General features: G+C 39.8%; 1 protein-coding gene across 4 annotated transcripts in view; it reads left to right on the top strand.

Moving 5' to 3' along the window:
• cdon (cell adhesion associated, oncogene regulated) overlaps window positions 1-22,829 on the top strand; it is a 104,463-nt gene that overhangs the window by 40,721 nt on the left and 40,913 nt on the right. For all 4 annotated transcript variants that reach the window (XM_043676880.1, XM_043676883.1, XM_043676882.1 and 1 more), the window contains exons 2-8: window positions 5,173-5,310; window positions 7,692-7,967; window positions 11,608-11,754; window positions 12,610-12,753; window positions 16,489-16,776; window positions 17,880-18,149; window positions 20,460-20,813. In XM_043676880.1, the coding sequence (XP_043532815.1) occupies window positions 5,235-5,310; window positions 7,692-7,967; window positions 11,608-11,754; window positions 12,610-12,753; window positions 16,489-16,776; window positions 17,880-18,149; window positions 20,460-20,813 (1,555 nt within the window). In that variant the 5' untranslated portion in view covers window positions 5,173-5,234. The remainder of the gene's footprint in view (window positions 1-5,172; window positions 5,311-7,691; window positions 7,968-11,607; window positions 11,755-12,609; window positions 12,754-16,488; window positions 16,777-17,879; window positions 18,150-20,459; window positions 20,814-22,829) is intronic.

The raw sequence follows: 22,829 nt of genomic DNA, 5'->3' as shown, positions 1-22,829 counted from the left end.
ATTGTCAAGTTGTAGGAGAGTGAAGCATGGTAGAATGCAGAATGACAAAGTGCATGCAGGTTACACAGCACTTTGGGATCTAACATAGAGGTACCTTTATAATCAGACATTGAGGTGAGGTTACTGGAGAGAATGAAGGTCGCTCCTTGTCAGGGCCATTAAACACGTCATGCATCACTGAGCTGTGCACCTATTTATTATCTGTGGCAATTCAGTTACCTGTTGTTTACCCTGATAACATTTTTTTTAAATCTTTGAATTTGAAGTTTCCAAGATGTCTGCCCTTGTTGCATTTGTCCCTGAATGGACTTAACACAAAATGTTCTGCATTTACACTAATGCAGTAGTAGAGTCCAGCTAACAGAATGGCAGTTGGACCTACCCTCATCAAAACAGTAGCTGGGTTCGGTTTGCTTTTGAGGCAGCTGTTCACTTTGTGGTATGATGGAGTTGCATGCTTCCTTGGGCAAGCAGTGCTTTTGTGTAAACGGGCTGAGATGTTTGTTTTTTCTTTCAGTGTGGGTTCACGCTGCCGATGGATAGTTCCTTTTCTAGCAAGGCCTGAGTGCTTAAGCAAACGCTGCACTTTACTCACAGCAGGGCCTTCCTGATGGGTTGAGTGGGAGATTAACAGAATCACTCGTTGTGCTGAGAAGCTAATGGGGAAATGGCAGTCGGCTCAGGATCTGAGTCATTGACAGCCTGGATGAGGGGGTAGATGTTGTGGAGGAAAATATTGCAAACCAAAGTAATCAGTCTTGAGGATGAAATTAAATATTAAGTCATTAAGGAACTAAAATTTTTTTAAATAAACATCTTTTCCTCATTTTGATCTGTTTTAACTGCTGTGCATTCTATTTATATACTCTGTTAAAATTGCTTTTTTGTCTCATCACTGACTAATTTACTGTCTAAAGAGAAAATTGGTAATGCAAATACTAGTAATTATTCTACTGCTTTTTATAATTTAATTTAACAGATTTGTGTAACTTAGCAGAAGCTACCGTATATACTTGTGTAAAAGTCGACCTTGTGTAAAAGTTGACCCCTTATTTTTGGCCAAAAAAAATCTTATATTTTCCATATATCTCAAATAAAAGTTGACCCTACTTTATCGCATTATAAACCTTTTGCAAAGGAAACTGCATGTCCGCATTAACCCACTTAAACAAAATCACATTCGTTCATTCATACCGGTAACTCTACTTGTCGGTCTTTGTTTACTATGTTGTGTCTCTATTCATTCATTCATAACTCTACTTAGCCCATTGGTTTACTACAACACGTTTTGATTCATTCATTCATTCAAGTTGGAACTAAGTCTATCAATACTTATTGCACTTTGTTCACTATCCATCCAAAAGTTAATATCATTAAACTGTTAATCATTTTAATTGTGCCATTATATCTGAATAAAAATGATATATATTAGCTCCATATATCTTTAATTATTTGACAAATTTGTTAATGTTGCTGGGGCTCATTACATACGAGAGTAAATGGGAGGGAAACGGAAGGATTGGCAGGAAAATTCAAGACACTTCCACATTCAGAATTTAATAAATGTTTCATGAAGTTGCCATTATTCCAGACCATGACAATGTTGAACAGTGAGATTTTGCAGGATTTCAATGAATCTTTGACATGTTAAATTTTCGTATTAGTATGTATAAATAAAATTTACTACCAGTAATTCATTCTTGTTTCTCTTGCTTTTATCCGGTAATTACCTTTACTGTAATTCATTGTGTTTTTCTTCTTTACCTGGGATTGGTTGAGCAAAAAATCACTTCTGCTAACAAGACAGTATTTCAAACTGCAGCATGGATTTCAGCCCCTCAAAACTAATGCCCATGTAATAGTCGACCCTATAAATTGAACCATTAAAACTAGTCTAAAAAATTTGACTTTTTCAAAAGTGTATACTTATTGTTCATACCATCATATTGCAAATGGTGTAGTCATTAACCAAGGGCCTTATTTTTACAGATCTGTCTGAGTTTGCATTAAGGGTGTTTAAGGATAATGTTCAATTCATTGAGATCGAATTCATCCATTGAAATCTTTTAATGTCTCTCAGTCACGCAATGACCAGGAAGGATAATTGTGCTAATAATATCAAGTTTCAGGTTTTCAGGAGACCCATGTGAAGGTTGCTGTCTCTCTCCCTCCTTGGTGGCATCACCGTCATTCATTTGGCATTAGGGTTGAAACCATTGAATGGATTGTTCATTTCAATATCACATCATAACTGCTTTCTCCAATCATAACAATACAAGTAAAATGCCTATTTAGTGCTACTGGGAGTGATCATAACTCCTTCAATTTTCCTTCAACTCTAGTTTTGACTCATTTCTGCAGTGCTATCTCTAGTTTCTCAGCCAAGCTGTTGTTTAATCCTTTCAACATTTGATTCTCATGCAGGTTAAAACTCTTTTTAATATATGTAATAATCCATCCTTGACAGCCCTCTGCAATAAAGAATTCCATGGATTGACTACTCTATGAAAGAGAAAATTCCTCTTCCTCCCTGTTTTAAATAGGCGACTGCTTTTCTGAGATTATGCCTTCTGGTTCCTACATCTCGCACAGAGGTGGAAAGGCCTCTCTGCATCTACCCTGTTATGTGTCCGAAGAATGTTATGTTTCAAAAACAAAGAACTGCAGATCTGTGGAGAGAAAGCAGAGTTAATGTTTCACGTCTGGGAACCCTTCAAAACAATAAGTTGCCTTTCATATTAAAAGAAAACTGCAGATCTGAAACAAAAACCAAAATTGTTACCGAAACTCAGCTGGTCTGGCAGCATCTGTTGGAGAAAGCAGCATTAATCTTTTGAATCTGGTGACTTCATGAAGATGATTCACTGTGCGCCTCTTCAAAGTCTTCTAAACTCCAATGTGTACAGGCCCAATCTACTCAATGTCTCATAGGAAATTCCTCCATAACCCAGGATCAACTCAGTGAACCTCCTCAAACTTGATATATTCCTGCCCCCTTTTACAAACTAACCATGACCTTCACACAAGAGAACACTACTGATGATGCTAACCCAACAGTGTTGTTATAGTTTAAAAGCTACTGAAATGATAGTCAAATGGAGATGTAACTCCACATTGTCGTACTACCATTCCACTGTTAAACTTATTTGGCACCTTTTTTTAATCAACGTCTGCAAAGTGTTTTTTCCACCCTCAAAAGGAAAACTGAGGCACTAACTTCCACTCATTTAGTCTTTGTGGTGTGGTACCTCTGTACTCTAACTAATAAAAGTAAGGTAAAATCTCTCAATTATAGATTATAGTCCAACAGGTTTATTTGGAATCAATAGCTCTGGAAGTGCTGCTGCTGCTTCAGGTAGTTGTGGAGCGGAATCATAAGTCACTGGCTTTATAGCAACAGGATTACAGTGTCATGGAATCTAATATTAAACAAATTTAGTTTACATCTTTCATCTTTTAGAATGACTGTTAATTGCGGTTCCTTCATATGTAAATCCCAAAACATTTTTAAAGTTACATTCTCAACAATATGAAGGAACCAAAACTAACATGGTCATTCTAAAATGTGAAAGATGTAAGCTAAATTTTTTTAATATTACATTCCATGACACTGCAATCCTGTTGCTATAAAGTCTGTCTTATGATTCTGCTCCAAATCTACCTGATGAAGAAGGAGCGCTTCAAAAACTATTGACTCCAAATAAACTAGTTAGACTATAACCTGGTGTTGTGAGATTTTTAACTTTGTCCACCCCAGTCATAATAAATTTAAGGATTGGGATTGGTGGGGCCTCTGTACTAGAGAAAGTTTTGTCTGTGTCCACGGGAAATATTTTGTTCAGCGGTGAGGAAATGCCACCCCCCATACTAATGGAATGGTAATGGTTAATTCCTGAGGAGGTTAACAAGTACGTTTTGTTTTTAAGTACTCACTCAACTTCAGTGTTTCATCTCAAGCCATTGTAACTTGAAGCTAAGTTAGTTAATTGAACGAGTTCCAGAGATAGCTGTCTCTGGGGCTAATGTTATTTGTTAGCTCTTACAAATAACACACAACCCGAAAACTGATTTGTTTGTTGATACATTAGTTAGAAGAAAGTGCAGGCAGTAGAATGCAGATTAGTTTGCATAGAGAGCTGGCTGCTTATTGACCATTTGCGATGCTATCAGAAAGCTAATGTCCATTTACTCACCTAGAATTTACTGCTGCCTTGCCCAAGGGATCTGATATTCTCAGTGGAAAAAACCTAAAGATTGACAACAGAAAATCTTTGCTTTTTGTTAAGAAGAAAAATGATGTAATTCACATCTAAGTGGTTAGAATTGCCTTTGAGTACTGAATTATTTGGGCAGAGAAGGCATTTAAGCTATTTTTGTCAGATTTGGTGCCTGAGATCTCAGCTATATAAATGGCATTCTGCCATCTCTCAGATGAAGGGGTCTCTTTTTTTTTAAAATATGTTTTTAATTTAAGATGCTGTCAATCCTATTGAAATCAGCTGCCACAGACACGTTAGCACCTGCCACAGAGTTACGCTGCTTTGTTTCACATTCAAGCTTGGAAGCTTCTCTGTTTCTTGTACTCCATCTTTGCTGATGTTTGTATATTATTTCTGTGGTAAATTGCTTTAGGGAACCACAGTGATTCAGGATTTCATGACAAAGGGAGGCAGATAGATGTGATATGTTTACAAGCGGCCTATTATACAGCTCTGCCTCCAATTAATCACTTCAGTCTTGTCGATTGGTCTAATTACTTGTTATTCAGTTGATATTTAAGAGCATGTTCCTAGACACTGAACTTAGTAAATGGTTGTATTAAAACAGTATTTTTATGCCTCTTGGGTATTAGGCCAAAGATGTTGCAGCTCAGTTTTCTTGAATGGTGCTTGGGATGCTTGTTGATCCAAAATATCAGACCAGACAACAGCTGTTCTCTTTCTACTGGTCTCATAGTACAGGCTGTCCCAGATTGAACCATAGCCAGAGTTACAGAAAGAGAAGGAAAATCAAATAAACATTCCTTTTGTCACATGTTGATTTTTGATGTGTGGCTTATTATTTGAGCTCTCATTGAAGCATCCATGTTTAGCTCTGTCGATGGTGAGCATTGTGAATCTAATTGGCTCTTGTCTTCACTGTATGCAGTGAACATTTCTCTTGCTTTTGCAGATTGTACTGGCCACCCTGTCTTGCTGCAGAGCTCTTCAGCCTTGCTTCCCTGTCACAGTGCAATGGATCCAGAGAAAGGGCGTATGCACTCGGTGTTCTGTGTGTGGCTGCCAGTTGTTTTCTCATGTATCAGGGCAGGTAAGCCATGACTTAATACAAAACAATTTTGAAATGTCAAGGCACATCACTGATCACATTAACATGGGGCACTTCTATACAAATAGCTTAAAGAAAATCCTTGAGTGGCAAAAAAAATGGGATTCATACTTCTCCTATCCACTTGTCTTATAATGTCTGCCGTGGTTTAAGTATTCCCAAAGTTGTGGTTCTACATTTCCATCCAGCAATTTCCTTGTTAGGAAATGGCTAACCTCAACTAGTATAAAATTTACCAAACTTGATATTTAAGCCTTTATTGTTTTGCAGCATTTGCATTCTTCCTATTAGAAGGGTTGAAACTTGAAAGGATTCTGAAATGATTTACAAGGATATTGCCAGGGATGGAGGATTTGAGCTAAAGGGAGAGGCTGAATAGACTGGGCTGCTTTCCCTAGAACGTCAGAGCCTGAGAGGTGACCTTATCAAGGTTTATAAAATCATGAGGAGCATGGATAGGGTGAACACCCAGATCATTATCACAGGTTGTGGGGGAGTCCAGGACTTGTAGGGCCATAGGTTTAGGGGAAGAGGGGAAAGATTTAAAAGGGACCTAAGGGGCAACTTTTTCACACAGTGAAATGCGCTGGCAGAGAAAGTGGTAGAGGCTGATACAATTACAACATTTAAAAGGCATTTGGATGAGTACATGAATAGGAAGGGTTTGGAGGGATACGGCCCATGTGCTGGCAAACGAGACTGATTGATTAGGTTAGGATAACTGGTCGACATGTTTCCATGCTGTACATCTGACTCTATGGCTGTAAGTAATTAATGAGTTAATGTGGCATGTTGAACATTCATGTATCAAACAGTTTATGTGTAGGATACTGTGCCTAAATTACGCTCAATCATTAATGCTAATAACCTCCTGATGCTGCTTCATGAATGCACAGCTTGTAGTTTTTGTGCTGCACACAGCCACTGAAACCTAGGCAAACACAACAGGCAAAGCTGTCCTATTTGCACTTGCATTTCTTATCAACATAAAATGCTGGATTTATAGGTGAATCAACATTTGTAAGAAGTAAAAAGGATTACGGTTGATGTTTTGCCTGTATTTTTGTCAAGAGTTCTGATTAATGTTTCTGTATCATCATAACCAATATCATAATCTGTTTATCTTTACAGTTACTGATCGCCCTATATATTTCTGCATTTTCTATTTCTAGCAATTTTATTTTCTTTTGTATTATTCACTGCTTCATCCTATTTCTGCCAGAAATTAGATGGAAGTCTTAACTCGTGTATCTAACAAATCTTGTGATTCCATCAAATATGGGAACTGGGAGCAATTTTACATGTCCCCATTGTGACACACCGTTTCTAGCACCCAGTATCTTGTATAGACCAGACAGACTGCACATTTGTCGATGACATAAAAATAGGTGACAAGGTAACTGGTGATGATGACAGAGTCTGCAGAGGTATGTAGACAGGTTAAGGAAATAGGCTAAAAGATGGAATGTAATATGAGTTTATGCGTTTCTGCAGGAAGAGTAGAGGTGCTGAATATTATTTAAATGGAGAAAGACTGCAGAAAGCAATGAAATAGTGGGATTTGGGAGTCCTTCTGCATGAATTAGGAAAAGCTAGCATTTAAATTCAGTGGATGATAGGGAAAGCAAATGGAATATTGGCCTTTATTTCAAACAAATGGGGTGTAAAAGTTGGGAGAATTTGCTAAAACTTTACAAGGTGCTAGTCAGACCACAAGTGGAATACGGTGAAGAATTTTAGGCCCCTTATCTAAGGAAAGATACACTGGCATTGGAGGAAGTCCAGAAAAGGTTCACGAGGCTGCTACCAGGTATGGAGGTACTGTCTTAAAAGAAGAAATTGTACAAGTTGGACCGGTACATATTCTCTCTCGTTCTTCTATAGTCCAGTTATATTGAAGCAAACAAGCTTTTAAGGACTTGGCAGGGTAGATGCAGAAAAGTTGTTTCTTCCTCTGGGAGCAGAGGGTTTCATCTCAGAATTAAGGGTTGTACATTTAAAACAGCAATGAGGAGGAATCTCTTAAGTTTGGGAATGTTTGGATTCTGTGCCGTAGAGGGCTGTTGAGGCTGGGTCATTTAAGTATATTCAAGACTGAAATTGATTTTTAATCTGTAGGGAATCATGAACTGAATGACCTACTTCTGCTTCTACATCTTATGTTCTTCTAATACTGCATTTGTATTAGCTGTTTGGAATGATCACTAGAATTGGCCTCTGTGTCCCGAGGCTAGAAATGTTATGGTGGACTGCAAACCCGGTGTCATCCAGATGATGAATCCAATTAAGGAGGTTCCCTTTTGGTAAGGTTATGATTTCAGAAGTAAGGGCAACTTTAACCCGTCTTTTTCCTTTTTATACAGACCTGGCTCCTTACTTCACAGCAGAACCCCTGTCCACAATACAGAAACTAGGGGGACGAGTTCAACTTCGCTGTGCTGCAGAGCCTGCCTGGGCACACATTACATGGCACTTCAACGGAAAGAAATTAACAGACGGCGAACAGAATGGAATAGCAATCCAGTTTGGGTCATTGACCATCTCCCATCTACAAAGATCCCATGTTGGGAGATACCTCTGTGTGGCAAGCAGTTCTGTCGGTGCAGTAGTGAGCAGACCTTCTTCGGTTACTGTTGCAAGTGGGTATCCTTTAGGAAATAGGAGTAACTTTGGTGCAGATTATTTGAATGAGATGAGCTATAGTTTGATCTATTAAACTGAAAATGTAACATTTTTTTAATCAGTTGAGGTTTACCAAGGTTCAATACTGAAGTGTTATTAGAGCACCCTCCTCTGCATGCTAAGTTTTCTGATTTGACTCGACTGTTCAGTGCCCAACTACTTGACTGGAGCATGACAGAGACCTGGGATTAAAGTGACATTTTTTGGAGTTTGACTAGAAGATGCTTTTATGGATTGTTCTCTGTGAAGAATTTATGTCCTTTTTTAAAAGCTATCTTGATAACGATCATAGAATCCTACAGTGTGGAAGCAGGCCATTGAGTCTACACCACCTGTCCAAACAGCTTCCCACCCAGGCCCACTATCACCGTACTCCAGCATTTCTCAAGGCTGACCCACCTAGCTAGCTGGCAATCCGTGGACACTATGGGCAATTTAGTATGGCCAATCCACTTAACCTGCACATCTCTGAACTGAGGGAGGAAACCAGAGCACCCAGAGGAAATACATGCAGACACGGGGAGAATGTGCAAACTCCACACACAACGGGCTAGGGCTGTTTTCCCTGGAGCGTCAGAGGTTGAGGGGTGACCTTATAGAGATTTACAAAATCGTGAGGGGCATGGATATGATAAATAGACACAGTCTTTTCCCTGGGGTCAGGGAGTCCAGAACTAGAGGGCATAGGTTTAGGGTGAGAGGGGAAAGACATAAAAGATACCTAAGGGGCAACTTTTTCACACACAGGGTGGTACGTGTATGGAATGAGCTGCCAGAGGAAGTGGTGGAGGCTGGTACAATTGCAACATTTAAAAGGCATCTGGATCGGTATATGCATAGGAAGTGTTTGGAGGGATTTGGGCTGGGTTCTGGCAGGTGGGACTAGATTGGGTTGGGATATCTGGTCGGCATGGACCAAAGGGTCTGTTTCCATGCTGTACATCTCTATGACTATGACTCTATGGTCACCCAAGGTTGGAATTGAACTGAGGTCTCTGGCACTGTGCTGACCATTGAGCCACCAAGCCACCCCAATAACAAATGTCAAATAAAAAGCAAATATTGAGAATGCTGGAAATTTGTAACAAACACAGAAAAGGTTGGAGAAACACAACAGGTTTGGCAGCATCTGTGGAGAGAGAGAGAGAGAGAGTTAACGTTTGCACTCCAGTATGACTTATTCAGAACTTGGTTCTACGGAAGAGGCATTGGACTTGAGGTGTAGACTGTGCTTTCTCTCCACAGATGCTATCAGACCTGCTGAGGTTTCTCAGCAATTTTCTGCTTTTGTTTCTGATTTCCAGCATCTGCAGTTCTTTGTTCTTTTTTCTCATCATCAACTTTTTAGCTTTTGTTTTGCCAATCCTGTTCACATTCCTGCTAAAGTATATCGAGGATGGTTTACGAGAGCAAACCTAGAGCTGACTTGCTTTTTTAAAAATATCATCCCTTTCCATATCGTGTGACATAACTAAGATTGCATCATTATGTTCTAAATAAGCAGTATTTGTGTTCCCTTAGCAATGGTTGGGGATGGCAGAGAATTAAAAGGAAAGGTGGTGAATTTCACTTGCTACCTGCCTCTTCTAAGGGATAAGAAACCTTTAATCCAGTGAGCAGATTTGCTTTTGACTTGGAGAGAAGAATCAATGTGAAAGGCTTTAATTATAAAAATAGATCTGACCGATTAAAGCAAGCTGATGTAGAAGGAAGTGACCTGAGAAATGACTGGCTGAGTGGAATACTGAAGGAAACATTCCCTATTGTAAAAGAGGAGAGTGTGGCTCTTGCATATTTGCAATCTGTTTTCCTGTCCAAATTGTTTGCAAGAAACCTTTACTTTCTTAAAAAAAAAACTATACCTTGAGTAACTGGCCTTCTGGAAGTGCTTTGCAGCCATATTAAAGCTGTAATGAAGTTTAATTTCCCTGATTAAGAAACAGTCAGACCACACAGGCAGCCTGCATAACTGGGACCTACAGTAAATGTAAGCATCTTCCTGCTTCTATTAGCTTGACCTGAGTGCACAAAAAGTATTAATTATCGATGCTGGCAACATGACAAATGCAGAGAGTAGAGTAAAGCATATCGAAAGGTACAGCTTAGTGTGTAAACTTCTGGTTTTCTGTATAATGTTGGGTTGGTCTGTTGGAGCTCATTCTCGAGCCTTCTCACTCTCCACTTCAGCCCCACCACAGCCCCAAGGACTAAGAAAATTGGAAGAGGAAATGTAATCTATATAACAATGGAAGGCCGTGATTTCGGGACCCATGCAGATTCTGAAACCCTGGAACAAGTGATGGTCCAAATATGTAGTCAGAAAATGTAGAATAATTTCTTAACTCCTTTCCTTGCACTCCCCCGACCTTCCAAGTAAAATACCCAAACAATGAGTAGACTACCACATATCCAATTGAATAAAATAATTAAATGCTTGTTAATTCTCTGGTTTATTTTCTACCTGTCACTCCTAATTTTCCCTCTTCTACCTCTGTCTGTAGTGACTAATGAGGACTGAAAATCAGATGCACATTAAAACTGGTTATCCCTCTAGCCAAAACAGTATCAGGAAAATGTACTACTTGATGCAGTGATGTCAGCACAGCAAACTGCACTTCGGTATCCATATTAATTGCACTTCCATATGCTTGCAGTACAGATCAATATCTTTATTTGTTTCATGTCTGCTAACACTCTTGAGCTAGTGCAGTAACAGCAAAATCTCTGAATCAAATTTAAGTATTTTAAAATTTGTGGAGTTAGGTTTTTAAAAAAAGTATACTCAGAATCGTTGAAGAAAAATAGTCAAGTAGAACTTTATTTAATTTTTTTTGAATCTGGGGAAAAAAGTTGAGCATGCGCAATCAGAATATATCGGGTGTTAGCAGACATTTCATTTGTAATAGTATCATTCTGCACAACAACAAATCTATAGTTAGAAACTGGTCAGTTAGACCAGAACACATGACAACATACGATATGATTTTGAACCTATTACCAGAGTTTTGATGAACTAAATAGGAAATGGTTTCTATTCTTAATAAGTGAGGCTCCTAATTAGGAGTATGAAAAAGGAAAGCATATCCCAAAATCAACTATTGGAGGATAAAATTCTGCCTCTGCAGTCCTGATGTATGCTTGCTGCTTATCACAAAATCGCTACCCATGATTTTCAATCTACATAAAATGGATAGTGAAAAATTAAAATTGATGACACAATGGATGGATGCATAAATTAAGTTTCAAACTTTTAGATTTCTCCTGCTATTCTGATCATCAGGATCTGGAAAATTTGTTTTAATATTGCTCCTGGTTTTTAAGAGCTGTGTGGATCAGCCAAATTTTAGGGGTGCATTTCTTTCTATTTATAGCAAACATTTGCAGGAGTGCAAGTAAGCATGGTAACATGCAGTCCGGTTGAGTGTGTAATCCTGCATCCTTGGAACAGTGTACAGATGGCTACTATGTCTCATAAAGGTCAAGTGGAAGGTATCTGCTGTCTGAAATTTCAGCCATGCTGCCTGTGTCAGATTTCAATGTATTGCTGACATATGTTGCAGTAAATAGTGATCATTATTATTTGCTCTATTCTTGCAGGTATAAGTGATTTCCAGGCACCTAGCCAGCGAGTAGTTACAGTGGACGAAGGAAGCACAGGCATCATTGAGTGTCGTTTACCTGACAGTAAACCTCAAGCGCTAATCCGCTACCGAGTGAAGGGTAAATGGTTTGAGCAATCCACAGGTAGGTGTCCTGGCCTAGCCCATTAACTTTTTAAAACTTTGTATTTAAAGTATTATGAGCAGTTATTATTGCCAGTCACCTGTTTTATCAAACGCAGAGGCAGATACAGTACCATAGATGCTTCACTGTCTCATTAATATGATTCCCATAGAGACTGGTAACCTTTTTTCAAAATTCAAGCTGCATCCCTAGCTGAAGAATTTATTTTATGCTTGGTAATTGGCTGTAACAAAAGACAAAAATCACCATTTTTTCAGGCAATGTATGTTTCTACTAGTAAACAAAATACTCCTTAGTTTTAAGCCAACTGAAAAAGCACTCACAGGCACACTTCATAAACAATTTTTCCAGAATTAGTGCAAAGTGTTTCTGAGCTTCAGAAAGTTTATTTCTGTTCCTTTTCTCGCCAATGGGTGTTGTGTGGGTCGCTAGTTGTGATTAAATGTTACAATATGAAGGATGATGCAAACTGTCAGTTATTTTATAGTGAGAGTGTATCATTTCAAGTTTTTTTTAAATGTTTAAAGTGCTTGCTTAATTTTACATCTACCACGACTTCCCTCTAATTTAAATTTCCGACCTCTAAAGTAAGAGTTTAAACAAAATAAACATTTTTTAAAACTTAGATATTTTACGATAATGTGTTTAAAAATGCTCAATGAAGTTTCTTATTAATATGTTCTTTTTAAAGATTTTTTTTAAAGAAAAAAATATGTTCTTCAGATATGTTGGCCCAAATCAAATTTGTGGGAATACACTGAGCTGGCATTCCTGCCGTGTGACAGCTTGCAGGTTCAGTAGCTGCTTAGTTACAATGCAACAGTCCATCTACTTATCATACTCTTTATTTTCTAGATAAGTACCTAATCCTTCCTTCTGGAAACTTGCACATTCTGAATGTCACACAGCAGGATAAAGGAAGCTACAAGTGTGCAGCGTACAATCCAGTCACAAATGAGATGAAAATGGAACCTACGGGACGTAAACTGCTGATTAGACGTAAGTCTGCAGCTCTACTGTATTCTCTCAATGTACCCAACCTTAGTTATTGCTGTTTCCACAAATGCGTACAGCCAATCTGTTATCATCTATCACATGATCTGACCCCATATAATGGCTCCTTCATATTAAATGAAGCATTGAACATCCATTTACTGGATTAGATTCTAAAATTACTTGAACACCTGCATATTGTCATAACATCATTTACCTAGGCTAGAATAAATAAAGTTGTCTCTTATCGCAAGTGGATGCAGGTCTAGAAATGGACTTACCTGATTTGGTTTTATTCATCTGTAAATCTACGTGGTTCTGAATGGGTTTTTTTAATCACTCGGGGGGCATAGGCATCACTGGCTAGGAAAGCATTTATTGCCCATCTCTAGAAAGTGGTGGTGATCTGCCTTCATGAACTGCTGCAGTCCATGAGTTGTTAATAGACTCTCAAATCTGTTATGAAGGGAATTCTAGCATGTTGACTAAGTGACAGTGAAGGGACAGCAATATATTTCCTTGTCAGGATAGAATGTAGCCAGGAAGGGAATTTGCAGAGGATGGTGTTCCTTTTATCTGCTGTCCTTGTCCTTCTACATGGAAGTGATCATGGATTTGGAAGGTGTTGTCTAAGGATCTTGGGTGAATTTCTACAGCGTCTCTTGTAGATAGTACACACCGCTGCTAGTGAGTCTTAGTGGTGGACGGAATGGATGTTTGTGGATGATGTGCCAATCAATCAGGCTCCTTTTCCAAGATGGTGTAAATCTTTTTGAGTGTTGTTGGAACTGCACTCATCCTAGCAAGAGGAGAGTATTCCATCACACTCCTGACTGTACTTTGTAGAGGGTAGACAGGCTTTGGGGAGTCAGGAGATGAATTACCAGCCTCTGATCTACTGTTGTAGCCACTCAATTGTTACGATGAATCCAGTTGAGTTTCAGTCAATGGTAACAGCCAGTATGCTGATATTGGGTATTTCAGTCATAGTATTGCCATAGAATGTCATGGGGCAGTGGTTAGATAGTTTTTGGCATTTGTGTTGCATGACTGTTACTTTTGTCACTTTTCAGCCCAAGCCTGGGTTATTGTCCAGGTCTTGTTGCATTTATGCCTGGGCTGCTTCAGTATCTGAAGAGTGGCAAATGGTGCTGAGCACTGTGCAGTCATTGGTGAGTATTCCCACTTCTGATCTTATGGTGGAGGGAAGGTCATTGATAAAGTAGTTGATGGTATTGGGCATAGGACACTACCCTGAGGAACTCCTGACTGTTCTTTGTCGACCACAATCAGCTTCCTATGTGACAGCTGTGACTCTTAACCAGCAGAGAATTTATTGGATAATTTTATTGTCACATGTATTTGGGAAAATATAGTGAAAAGTGTTCTGTCATCACAATCCTATGCCATTTTGGATTATAAAAATGATAAATTACTTAGAGCTTCATTTTATGATCAATTGACAGAAAAATATAAAAGCAAGAAAAACGTTCAACTTTACAACTTTCTTGTCAAGCATGGCTTTGGGTTTTCTCGGACTCCTTGATTCCATACCCCCTAGAGAAATATTGTTTTGATGTCAAGGGCAATCACTTATGAAATTGATCTCTTCTGACCATGTTTGAACCAAGGCTGTAATGAGGTTAGGAGTTGAGTGACCCTGGCAGAAACCGAACCGGATGTCACTGAACATGTTGTAACGGAGCAGGTGCTGTTTGATAGTACTGTTGATAACATCTTGCATCACTTTACTGATGATTGAGAGTACTTTATGGGGTGACAATTGGCCGGGTTGAATCTGTCCTGCTTGTTATGTAGAGGGCATACTATTCGGTACTGTTGCCAAAATGCTGTCAGAGCCTATTGGCTTTGCAGTATTCAGTGCCTTCAATTATTTCTTGATGTCACATGGAGTGAATTGAATAGGCTGAAGACTGGTATCTGTAATGAATCATTGTAGTGTGGGAGCAGGCCATTCAACTCATGGAGTCCACACCAACCCTCTGAAGAATATCCCACCCAGACCCACCTTGTACCTTATTGCTATAACCCTGCATTTCCCCTGGCTAATCCACCTAGCCTGCACAGCCCTATACACTGGGCAATTTAGCATGGCCAATCTACCTAACCTGCACATCTTTGGACTGTGGGAGGAAACCGGAGCATCCAGAGGAAACCCGCATAGTCACCCGAGAGTGGAATTGAACCCAGGTCCCAGGTGCTATGAAACAGCAGTGCTAACCACTGAGCCACTGTGCTGCCCTGCTGTGGACCACTGGAGGAGGTCGAGATAGATCATCCATTTGTCACTTCTGGCTGAAGATTGTGGCAAATGCTTCAGCCTTATCTTTTGGACTGATGCACAGTGTTTCTCCTCCATCATTTGAGGATGGGAATATTTGTGAAGCTTCCTCCAGTGAGTTGTTTAACTGTCCACCACCATTCATGACTGGATGTGGTTCTCAAATAGAAATCACCTTTATTTGAGCATTTCATATCTTATAACCAAAACAAAATTAACTACTTCAGTCATTTTCAAATTATGTTCGTGTATAATTAAATTTAATTTTTAGGTTTAACAGGCACCGATTGTTCCCCCCAAATCCCAGGCACCCACAGTCTCTAAAGTACTTATGGAGCATGATCACAATCCCTTTTGTGTGTGCTGGATACAATGTCATCTTAAAATGAAAAACATGGATGCATTATAAAAAGGGAATTGGAAACAAAACAACTGAAAGGGTGATCTTCAAGAGTTAATCTGTAACTGGCCTGTATGTCTGAAAAGCAACTTTGAACTTGCCTGAAGCACTCTTGAGAAATGAGACCCTAAATCTTGTTTTTCTAATTCATTTTGTTTTTTGTTTAACATGGTAGGTAGCATCTCACTATTATTCATCTGACAAATAAACAAATATTTTATCTGATGGTGTCATGTTCAGTCTGATTTATGAAAGAAGGCTTAAAGATAAATATGCTGTTGTCATCTCACACAATCCTTGACGTTTATCAGAGCCCTTTAGTTGTTTAGTATTTTTCTCTTCACATTCCTTCACAGCTTATTTTCTCCTTGTTTACGTTCCTCTGCTCACTGTTCATTTTCCATCCTGTTTTCTCTGATTTTCATTTTGGCATAAGTTCTTCTCTTAGGCACCCACTTTTTACTTTGTCACATGGCTCTCCAGCATTTGAATTACTTTGTTTTCTCCGTACCATTTCTGTCATTTGCACTCTGGTCACTTTATTGCTTTATCAACAGCAGTTGCATGCATTCTCTTCTTTTCTCTATGCGCTTCTTCATTTTGTTTCGATGCCCTCTGTACGATGAATGTTAAAATGCACGAACACTCTTTGTGGGCGGCACGGTGGCACAGTGGTTAGCACTGCTGCCTCACACCGCCAGTGACCCGGGTTCAATTCCCGACTCAGGCGACTGACTGTGTGGAGTTTGCACATTCTCCCCGTGTCTGCGTGGGTTTCCTCCGGGTGCTCCGGTTTCCTCCCACAGTCACAAAGATGTGCGGGTCAGGTGAATTGGCCATGCTAAATTGCCCGTAGTGTTAGTTTAAAGGGGTCAATGTAGGGGTATGGGTGGGTTGCGCTTCGGCGGGTCGGTGAGGACTTGTTGGGCCGAAGGGCCTGTTTCCACACTGTAATGTAATGTAATCTAATCTAATCTATTTGACCAACTGATTTGAAATGCCAGCACAGATTGTGACTTCTCTCACTTCTTCCTCACAGGCCCTACAACTAGTTCTGCGCACATCATCTATCCCACAACTCCACAGAATATAACTGTAATTCAGCATAGCCCACTGATCCTAGAATGCGCAGTAAGTGGCATCCCAACTCCACGAGTCAAATGGCTAAAAGATGGTAGGGAACTGTCTGGGAACAAGAGGTGGAGACTATTTCATCATAACCTGGTTGTTGATCAGAGCAAAATGTTGGATGCTGGGAGTTACTTGTGTATTGCTGAAAATGGAATGGGGGAGCCAGTGTCTGCAAACTACACAGTTATTGTTCATGGTAAGTGAGTTTCCCTTATTTGTTTCTGTTTTTCCCCTTTTCTAACTTCTTCCCTCTTCTGCTGAGGTGCTGATTTGTCATGATCTGTGGCTGTACTGGTGCCAGCTAACCTCTCCAATACTTCAGTGGATGTTCTTCATCTGAGTTTTACTATGAAGATATCTGGCATCACTGTTGTACCCAATATTAATATTGCACTAGCTGAGACTGTGGAAGGACAATTTAAAGTAGAAATCTGTCTGATTCTCACAGCAACTGAGATCCCTTGCTGGCTGGCTTTATACAGACTGCAAATTAAAGCTCTCTGCACAGTTCAGTACTAACTAACCTATGGAATTTGACTGTTTAGCAACTGAATTCTTCATTTGGTGCTTTTGGCAGACACACACCTCTGTTATGTGCACAAAATCAGAAATTGGTCCTTGTTTTTACATTAAGGGACTCTGAGACATTTGAAAAATGCTGCAGCCAAATACAACAGACTAATAGGAAAAAAAAACCTTTTGGCTGTTACCTTCAGTACCCCCACAATCATGAACAAGGTGATTACTCATGTAAATGTAATTTAGATACACTTTTTAATTTCTTGGTTTGGTAGATATCTATATACTAGGATTTATTATCCTGATTTTTTTCATTGATGTGATTCATCATAAATGAATTGTGACCTACAGAAAGCAGATTTCTTGGAAGCCATTAACAGAGTACTGAGCTCCTGCTTTTAAAGTAGCCTCGACATCATTGGAATCACCGAAGTTATATTTTAACATTTGAAATACAAAATTAAAATCACCTGAATCTAAGTTAGCATATGACTGATTTAAAAATTTGTGCAATAACAATGCGAATTATAATTCTACTCTACAGCGTGAGAGGGGAAAAAAAAAGGATGTGCAGTCTGTCTGGCAAGTGTACAGCGTTAGGCACAGAGCAACAAGATTTAACAAGTACAGGCTAATATGCAGAGTATGGTTGGAAAGAGACTGACATGGGGGAGCGGAAACTAACTTAGCAGAATTGATGTGTTACAAATGCCCAGCCATGTTTAGTACTTCTGTTAGAATAATCTGCTTAAATATAAAATTATTTTACTCTTTTCATAGAGCCTGCTGCAATTGTCAAAGGACTACAGGAGCTGACACTCTCCGTGGGATCTACAGCACGTTTAACTTGTGATTATCATGGAAATCCATGGCCCAATATTACCTGGTACTACAATGCAGTCACTATTCAAACTGGTGTTCGATACTTGGTCTCTGGAAATAGACTAAAGATTGTGGGATTGGTTGCTGAAGATGCTGGGATGTATCAGTGTGTGGTGGAAAATAAGATTGGTTCAACGCAATCGTCGGCTAGGCTCATAGTCCAATCAGGTACGCATCATCTCAACCGAGAACATTCCTTCCACCCTCTTCCACCCAGATTTTAAGTTCATTATTTTCTTGAAATGATTTTCTGTTATGGAAAAAGTAATGGATTATTTGTTATAATGTCTGTGTGACTTTTCAATCCATTAGTGCAGTAACGTGTAAAGGGGATCTCCTCAATCATGCCTGGTATGCAGCATAGATTTGGAATTATCTGGTGCTTTTACCTCTACTGATCCAAGCCACCTGGCATCATAGATTTCATAGGCTCCCTACAGTGTGGAAACAGGCTATTCGACCCAACAAATCCACACCAACTCTCTAAAGAGAATCCCATCCAGATCCAGCCCCCCCAACCTTACACTTCCCGTGGCTAATCCGTCCAACCTGCACATCCCTGGACACTGCAGGCAATTCAGCATGGCCAATCCACTTAACCTACACATCTTTGGACTGTGGGAGGAAACTGGAGCACCCAGAAGAGACCCATGCAGATGTGGGGCAAATTGTGCAAACTCGAAGCAGACAGTTTCCCGAGGCTGGATTTGAACCTGCGTCCCTGGCATTGTGAGGCAGCAATGTTGACCACTGAGCTACTGTGCCTCCCTAACATCAACCTGGTCAGTTTGACTCCAATGATAGCATATGCATCTTGGCCAGAAGGTTGAGAGTTTAATCCTACTGTCAACTTGAAGATTAAATGGGTCTTGGTTTGATGTTACTCAAAATTTAAATCCCCATTCGTACAGTCTTCCTGCTGTATGTTAGACCCGTGAGACAAGAATAAGGAAATGTTGTTTATACCGTGGCCAATATTCCTTCCTCAGTTATCAAAGAAAGCACAATGTCCAATTATCATTTCAATGGTGAATTCTGTGTTGTTAAGTATAAACTAACAGACGTGTGTCTATAATGTGGCAGTGAAAACAAACTTGTTCTTTCTGAGCTCAAGCATTAAAACGTTATTAGCTTCTCTTTAAAAAAAACTAATTTCATAGCTAGCTTCTGTCCTAAATGCCATGTGTTCTTTAAGACATATCTCATTTACACATTTTGGAAGTTGTTATTGCCCTGCAGCTGAATTCTCATCTCTAATTAACCTTTTCTTACTTTTACCTAGGATCTGTATTTTGCTCTTGCTTTGTATCATATTGATATGTCCCTCTGTCCATTGGTTGTGAAAAAGTAGAGTGCACCCAATGGCTGCACAGTTGCACACACTGCCTTGTATGATACCAACTGGATTCTAGGTCAATACCCAGTCTGCGCTGTATAAATTGATCACACTGAACTGGCAACAGGAAGGCTACAGTTCAAGTTTATTTTTCATGTCTTAAAAAGTACTCACTGGGCTTTTGCTACCAAGTGACCCAGAAAATGAGTTTCTGGATCTTTTTGGGCAATATTGGAATCATATTTAGTACTTGTTTCTCTCCCCCTTCAAAATCCCTGGTTACTATTCAGGTTTTCCTGTAAAGAATAACCATTTTGGTGAGGTACCACATCCCTCAGTACCCCACCAAGAAAGCGAGAATTGTGAAAAGGAAATACTCAAGGAGAAATCAAAAAGTCAGTTGTTTGTGGCCAACATCATCTACTTGATATTATTCAAAAAGAGTGAAGGTGCCGAGCCACTACCTTGAACTGCAGCAGTCCATGCAGTTTATGCCCACAAGCTGATCGAGAATTGGTTCCAAGATTTTGATCCACTGCCCAAAATCCTCAAACAGTGACTGAAGGAAGAGTAGTATTTGCAGTTTGTAACCCATAAGCAGCACAATAACCAGAAGTAGGGCAAATGAAATTATTGAGTGCCTCTGGGGAGAGTGATTCTTGGAAGCAGCTAGTATAAAGAAGCAGCAGTGAGTGAGAGGTGTAGTATCGTGTATCCTATTTATCTTGCAGCATATCAATACATGAATTGCTATCATCAATAAGTAAAATTGAAATTTATCACAGATACCCAAGTCCTTGTTTTTCCTTTTTATATTTTCTTTCCACAGCTAATTTCTAATTTTCAAGGTACTGATGCATGCAATTTTTTTCAAAGCAACTTTTTTTTAATGGGTTATTGGAGACTATTTTGACAAAGAAAGAAGGGGAAGAGTGACTACAGCCTAAAGACCATAGCTATTTTAGTTGTAGCACTCACCACATAACAATTGATTGCAGGATCCTGTTAAGTTTCCTGCCATCAAGGAACATCTGGGGACTGAGCAGTTATTTCCCAAAGACATTATATTAATGCATGAAATTTGTGTGAAATTCAAAAATTACTTAATTTAGCAAGTAACTCCAGGTTTACTACTACTACAGATCAAGGCACAAAACCTGTGATTACCTCCCCACCCACTAATTTGAGAGTGACTGAAGGAGAGTTTGTTACACTGACCTGTAATGCTACTGGTCAGCCAACACCTATCATCCGGTGGTTTGATCGGCATGGACTAATCAGCAACCACCCTTCTCATATTCTCCGGTCGAAATCTCGGAATGGTCAACTGTCTGGCATGGGAAGTCCCAGCTCCAATACACCGCATCTTACTATGACTAGGGCTGGATCAAGTTCTCTTTACATACGCATTGCATCATTGGAAAGTTCAGGAGTATACATTTGTGAAGCCTCCAACAAGATGGGTTCAGTCCAGGCAGAGGCCTTTCTGTCAGTTGGTAAGTTTCATTTTCTCTTCCTGTGTCCTTATGGATCATGTGGTGATACTGCAAATTATCACCTCAGGTGATTGATACAATATTTGTTATGCCAAAGTATTTTATTTTACGTAAGTGTTATCAGAAAAGTAGCTGACCGCTTGTGTAAGGAATTGATTTCAACAGCCATTAGAAAGATTTCGATCAAGAGGAGATCAATAGCGGACAAAGGGGACTGTGTTTAGTCAATGGTCATTGGAGATATAGATATTAGTGAGTTTTCAGAAGATTTGTAGCTCAGGTTGAGGTTCTGGATGTAGGTTTGCTCGCTGAGAACGAACCTTTCAGCTCAGCAAGCAAACCTACATCCAGATATGGGTGTTTTGCTGAATGTAAAGCATTTACTGAACTGAGTTTCTATTCAATGCTATTAGTGTATGTTGCATTATTTTCCTTTGGCAATTTTAGTTTCCATGGTGACACTTTTAGACTTGATTAGATTGTTCCCACTGGAACTAGCCTCAAATTGAAAAACTAGTTCTAATTTTGAAACTCTGTTTTTGCCCTATGTTGCACTGATGGTATGTCTCCGTCTGAATGTTAGTAGCATTTTCCTACTTTAACCTGTAATTTCTAGTCTTGGAGATGTAATTGGCGATTGGCTGTACTCCTTAATGAAGTTGGGAATGACTGCTAACGTATTTTGGGCTCCAAGCCAGTAACCATCAGTACCTTTTGAATCTTGGAATCCTTGGATCTGGACAGCTCAGCCTCGCCTCACTTTCAGCCTCCCGCAGTCTAGAGTAGTCAATGCAAGGGGACTTTTCCCTCACTGGATTGGAGATGAATGGATAATGATTCCGTCATATACAGCTTGGCACTGCAGTACCCAGTTCCTGATGGCATTGGTGATCTCACACCCATAGCTTTGACTTAGAGCGTCAAACAATGGAGCAACTGCTTTCTGAGAAACCTCACTATTAGTTGAAACCTGGTGAAAAATTGAGTGACAATCTGTCTTACTGCTAATGTTGACCTATGCAACATAACTTTGTAAAATACTGCATTTACTCCAATTATGCTCCCCTATCACTGAAACAACATCTCAATTCTCTGGGCGCCTATGGGCTGGAGTGTTCCGTATCATCTCAAGCCCTCCTAAAGCAAATATGAGAGTAGGAGTATACTAAAGAGGGAAATCAGGAGGGCAAAACGGGGACATGAGATAGCTTTGGCAAGTAGAATTAAGGAGAATCCAAAGGATTTTTACAAATATATTAAGGACAAAAAGGTAACGAGGGAGAGAATAGGGCCCCTTAAAGATCAGCAAGGCGGCCTTGGTGTGGAGCCACAGAAACTGGGGGAGATACTAAATGAATATTTTGCATCAGTATCTACTGTGGCAAAGGATATGGAAGATACAGACTGTAGGGAAATAGATGGTGACAGTTTGCAAAATGTCCAGATCACAGAGGAGGAAGTGCTGGATGTCTTGAAACGGTTAAAGGTGGATAAATCCCTAGGACCTGATCAGGTTCTTCCCCAAGAACTATGTGGGAAGCTAGAGAAGCGATTGCTGGGCCGCTTGCTGAGATATTTGTATCATTGATAGTCACAGGTGAGGTGCCGGAAGACTGGAGGTTGGCAAACGTGGTGCCACGGTTTAAGAAGGGCGGTAAAGACTAGCCAGCGAACTATAGACCGGCGAGCCTGACCTCGGTGATGGGCAAGTTGTTGGAGGGAATTCTGAGGGACAGGATGTACATGTATTTAGAAAGGTAAGGACTGATTTGGGATAGTCAGCATGGCTTTGTGCGTGGGAAATCATGTCTCTCAAACTTAATTGAGTTTTTTGAAGAAGTGACAAAAAAGATTGAGGGCAGAGCAGGAGATGTGATCTACATGGACTTCAGTAAGACGTTCGACAAGGTTCCCCATGGGAGACTGATTAGCAAGGTTAGATCTCATGGAATACAGGGAGAACTAGCCATTTGGTTGCAGAACTGGCGCAAAGGTAGAAGACAGAGGGTGGTGGTG

This window comes from Chiloscyllium plagiosum, chromosome 35 (genome assembly GCF_004010195.1).
Source record: "Chiloscyllium plagiosum isolate BGI_BamShark_2017 chromosome 35, ASM401019v2, whole genome shotgun sequence".
Classification (NCBI taxonomy): Eukaryota; Metazoa; Chordata; class Chondrichthyes; order Orectolobiformes; family Hemiscylliidae; genus Chiloscyllium; species Chiloscyllium plagiosum.
This window is presented reverse-complemented; position numbering and strand designations above follow the sequence as displayed.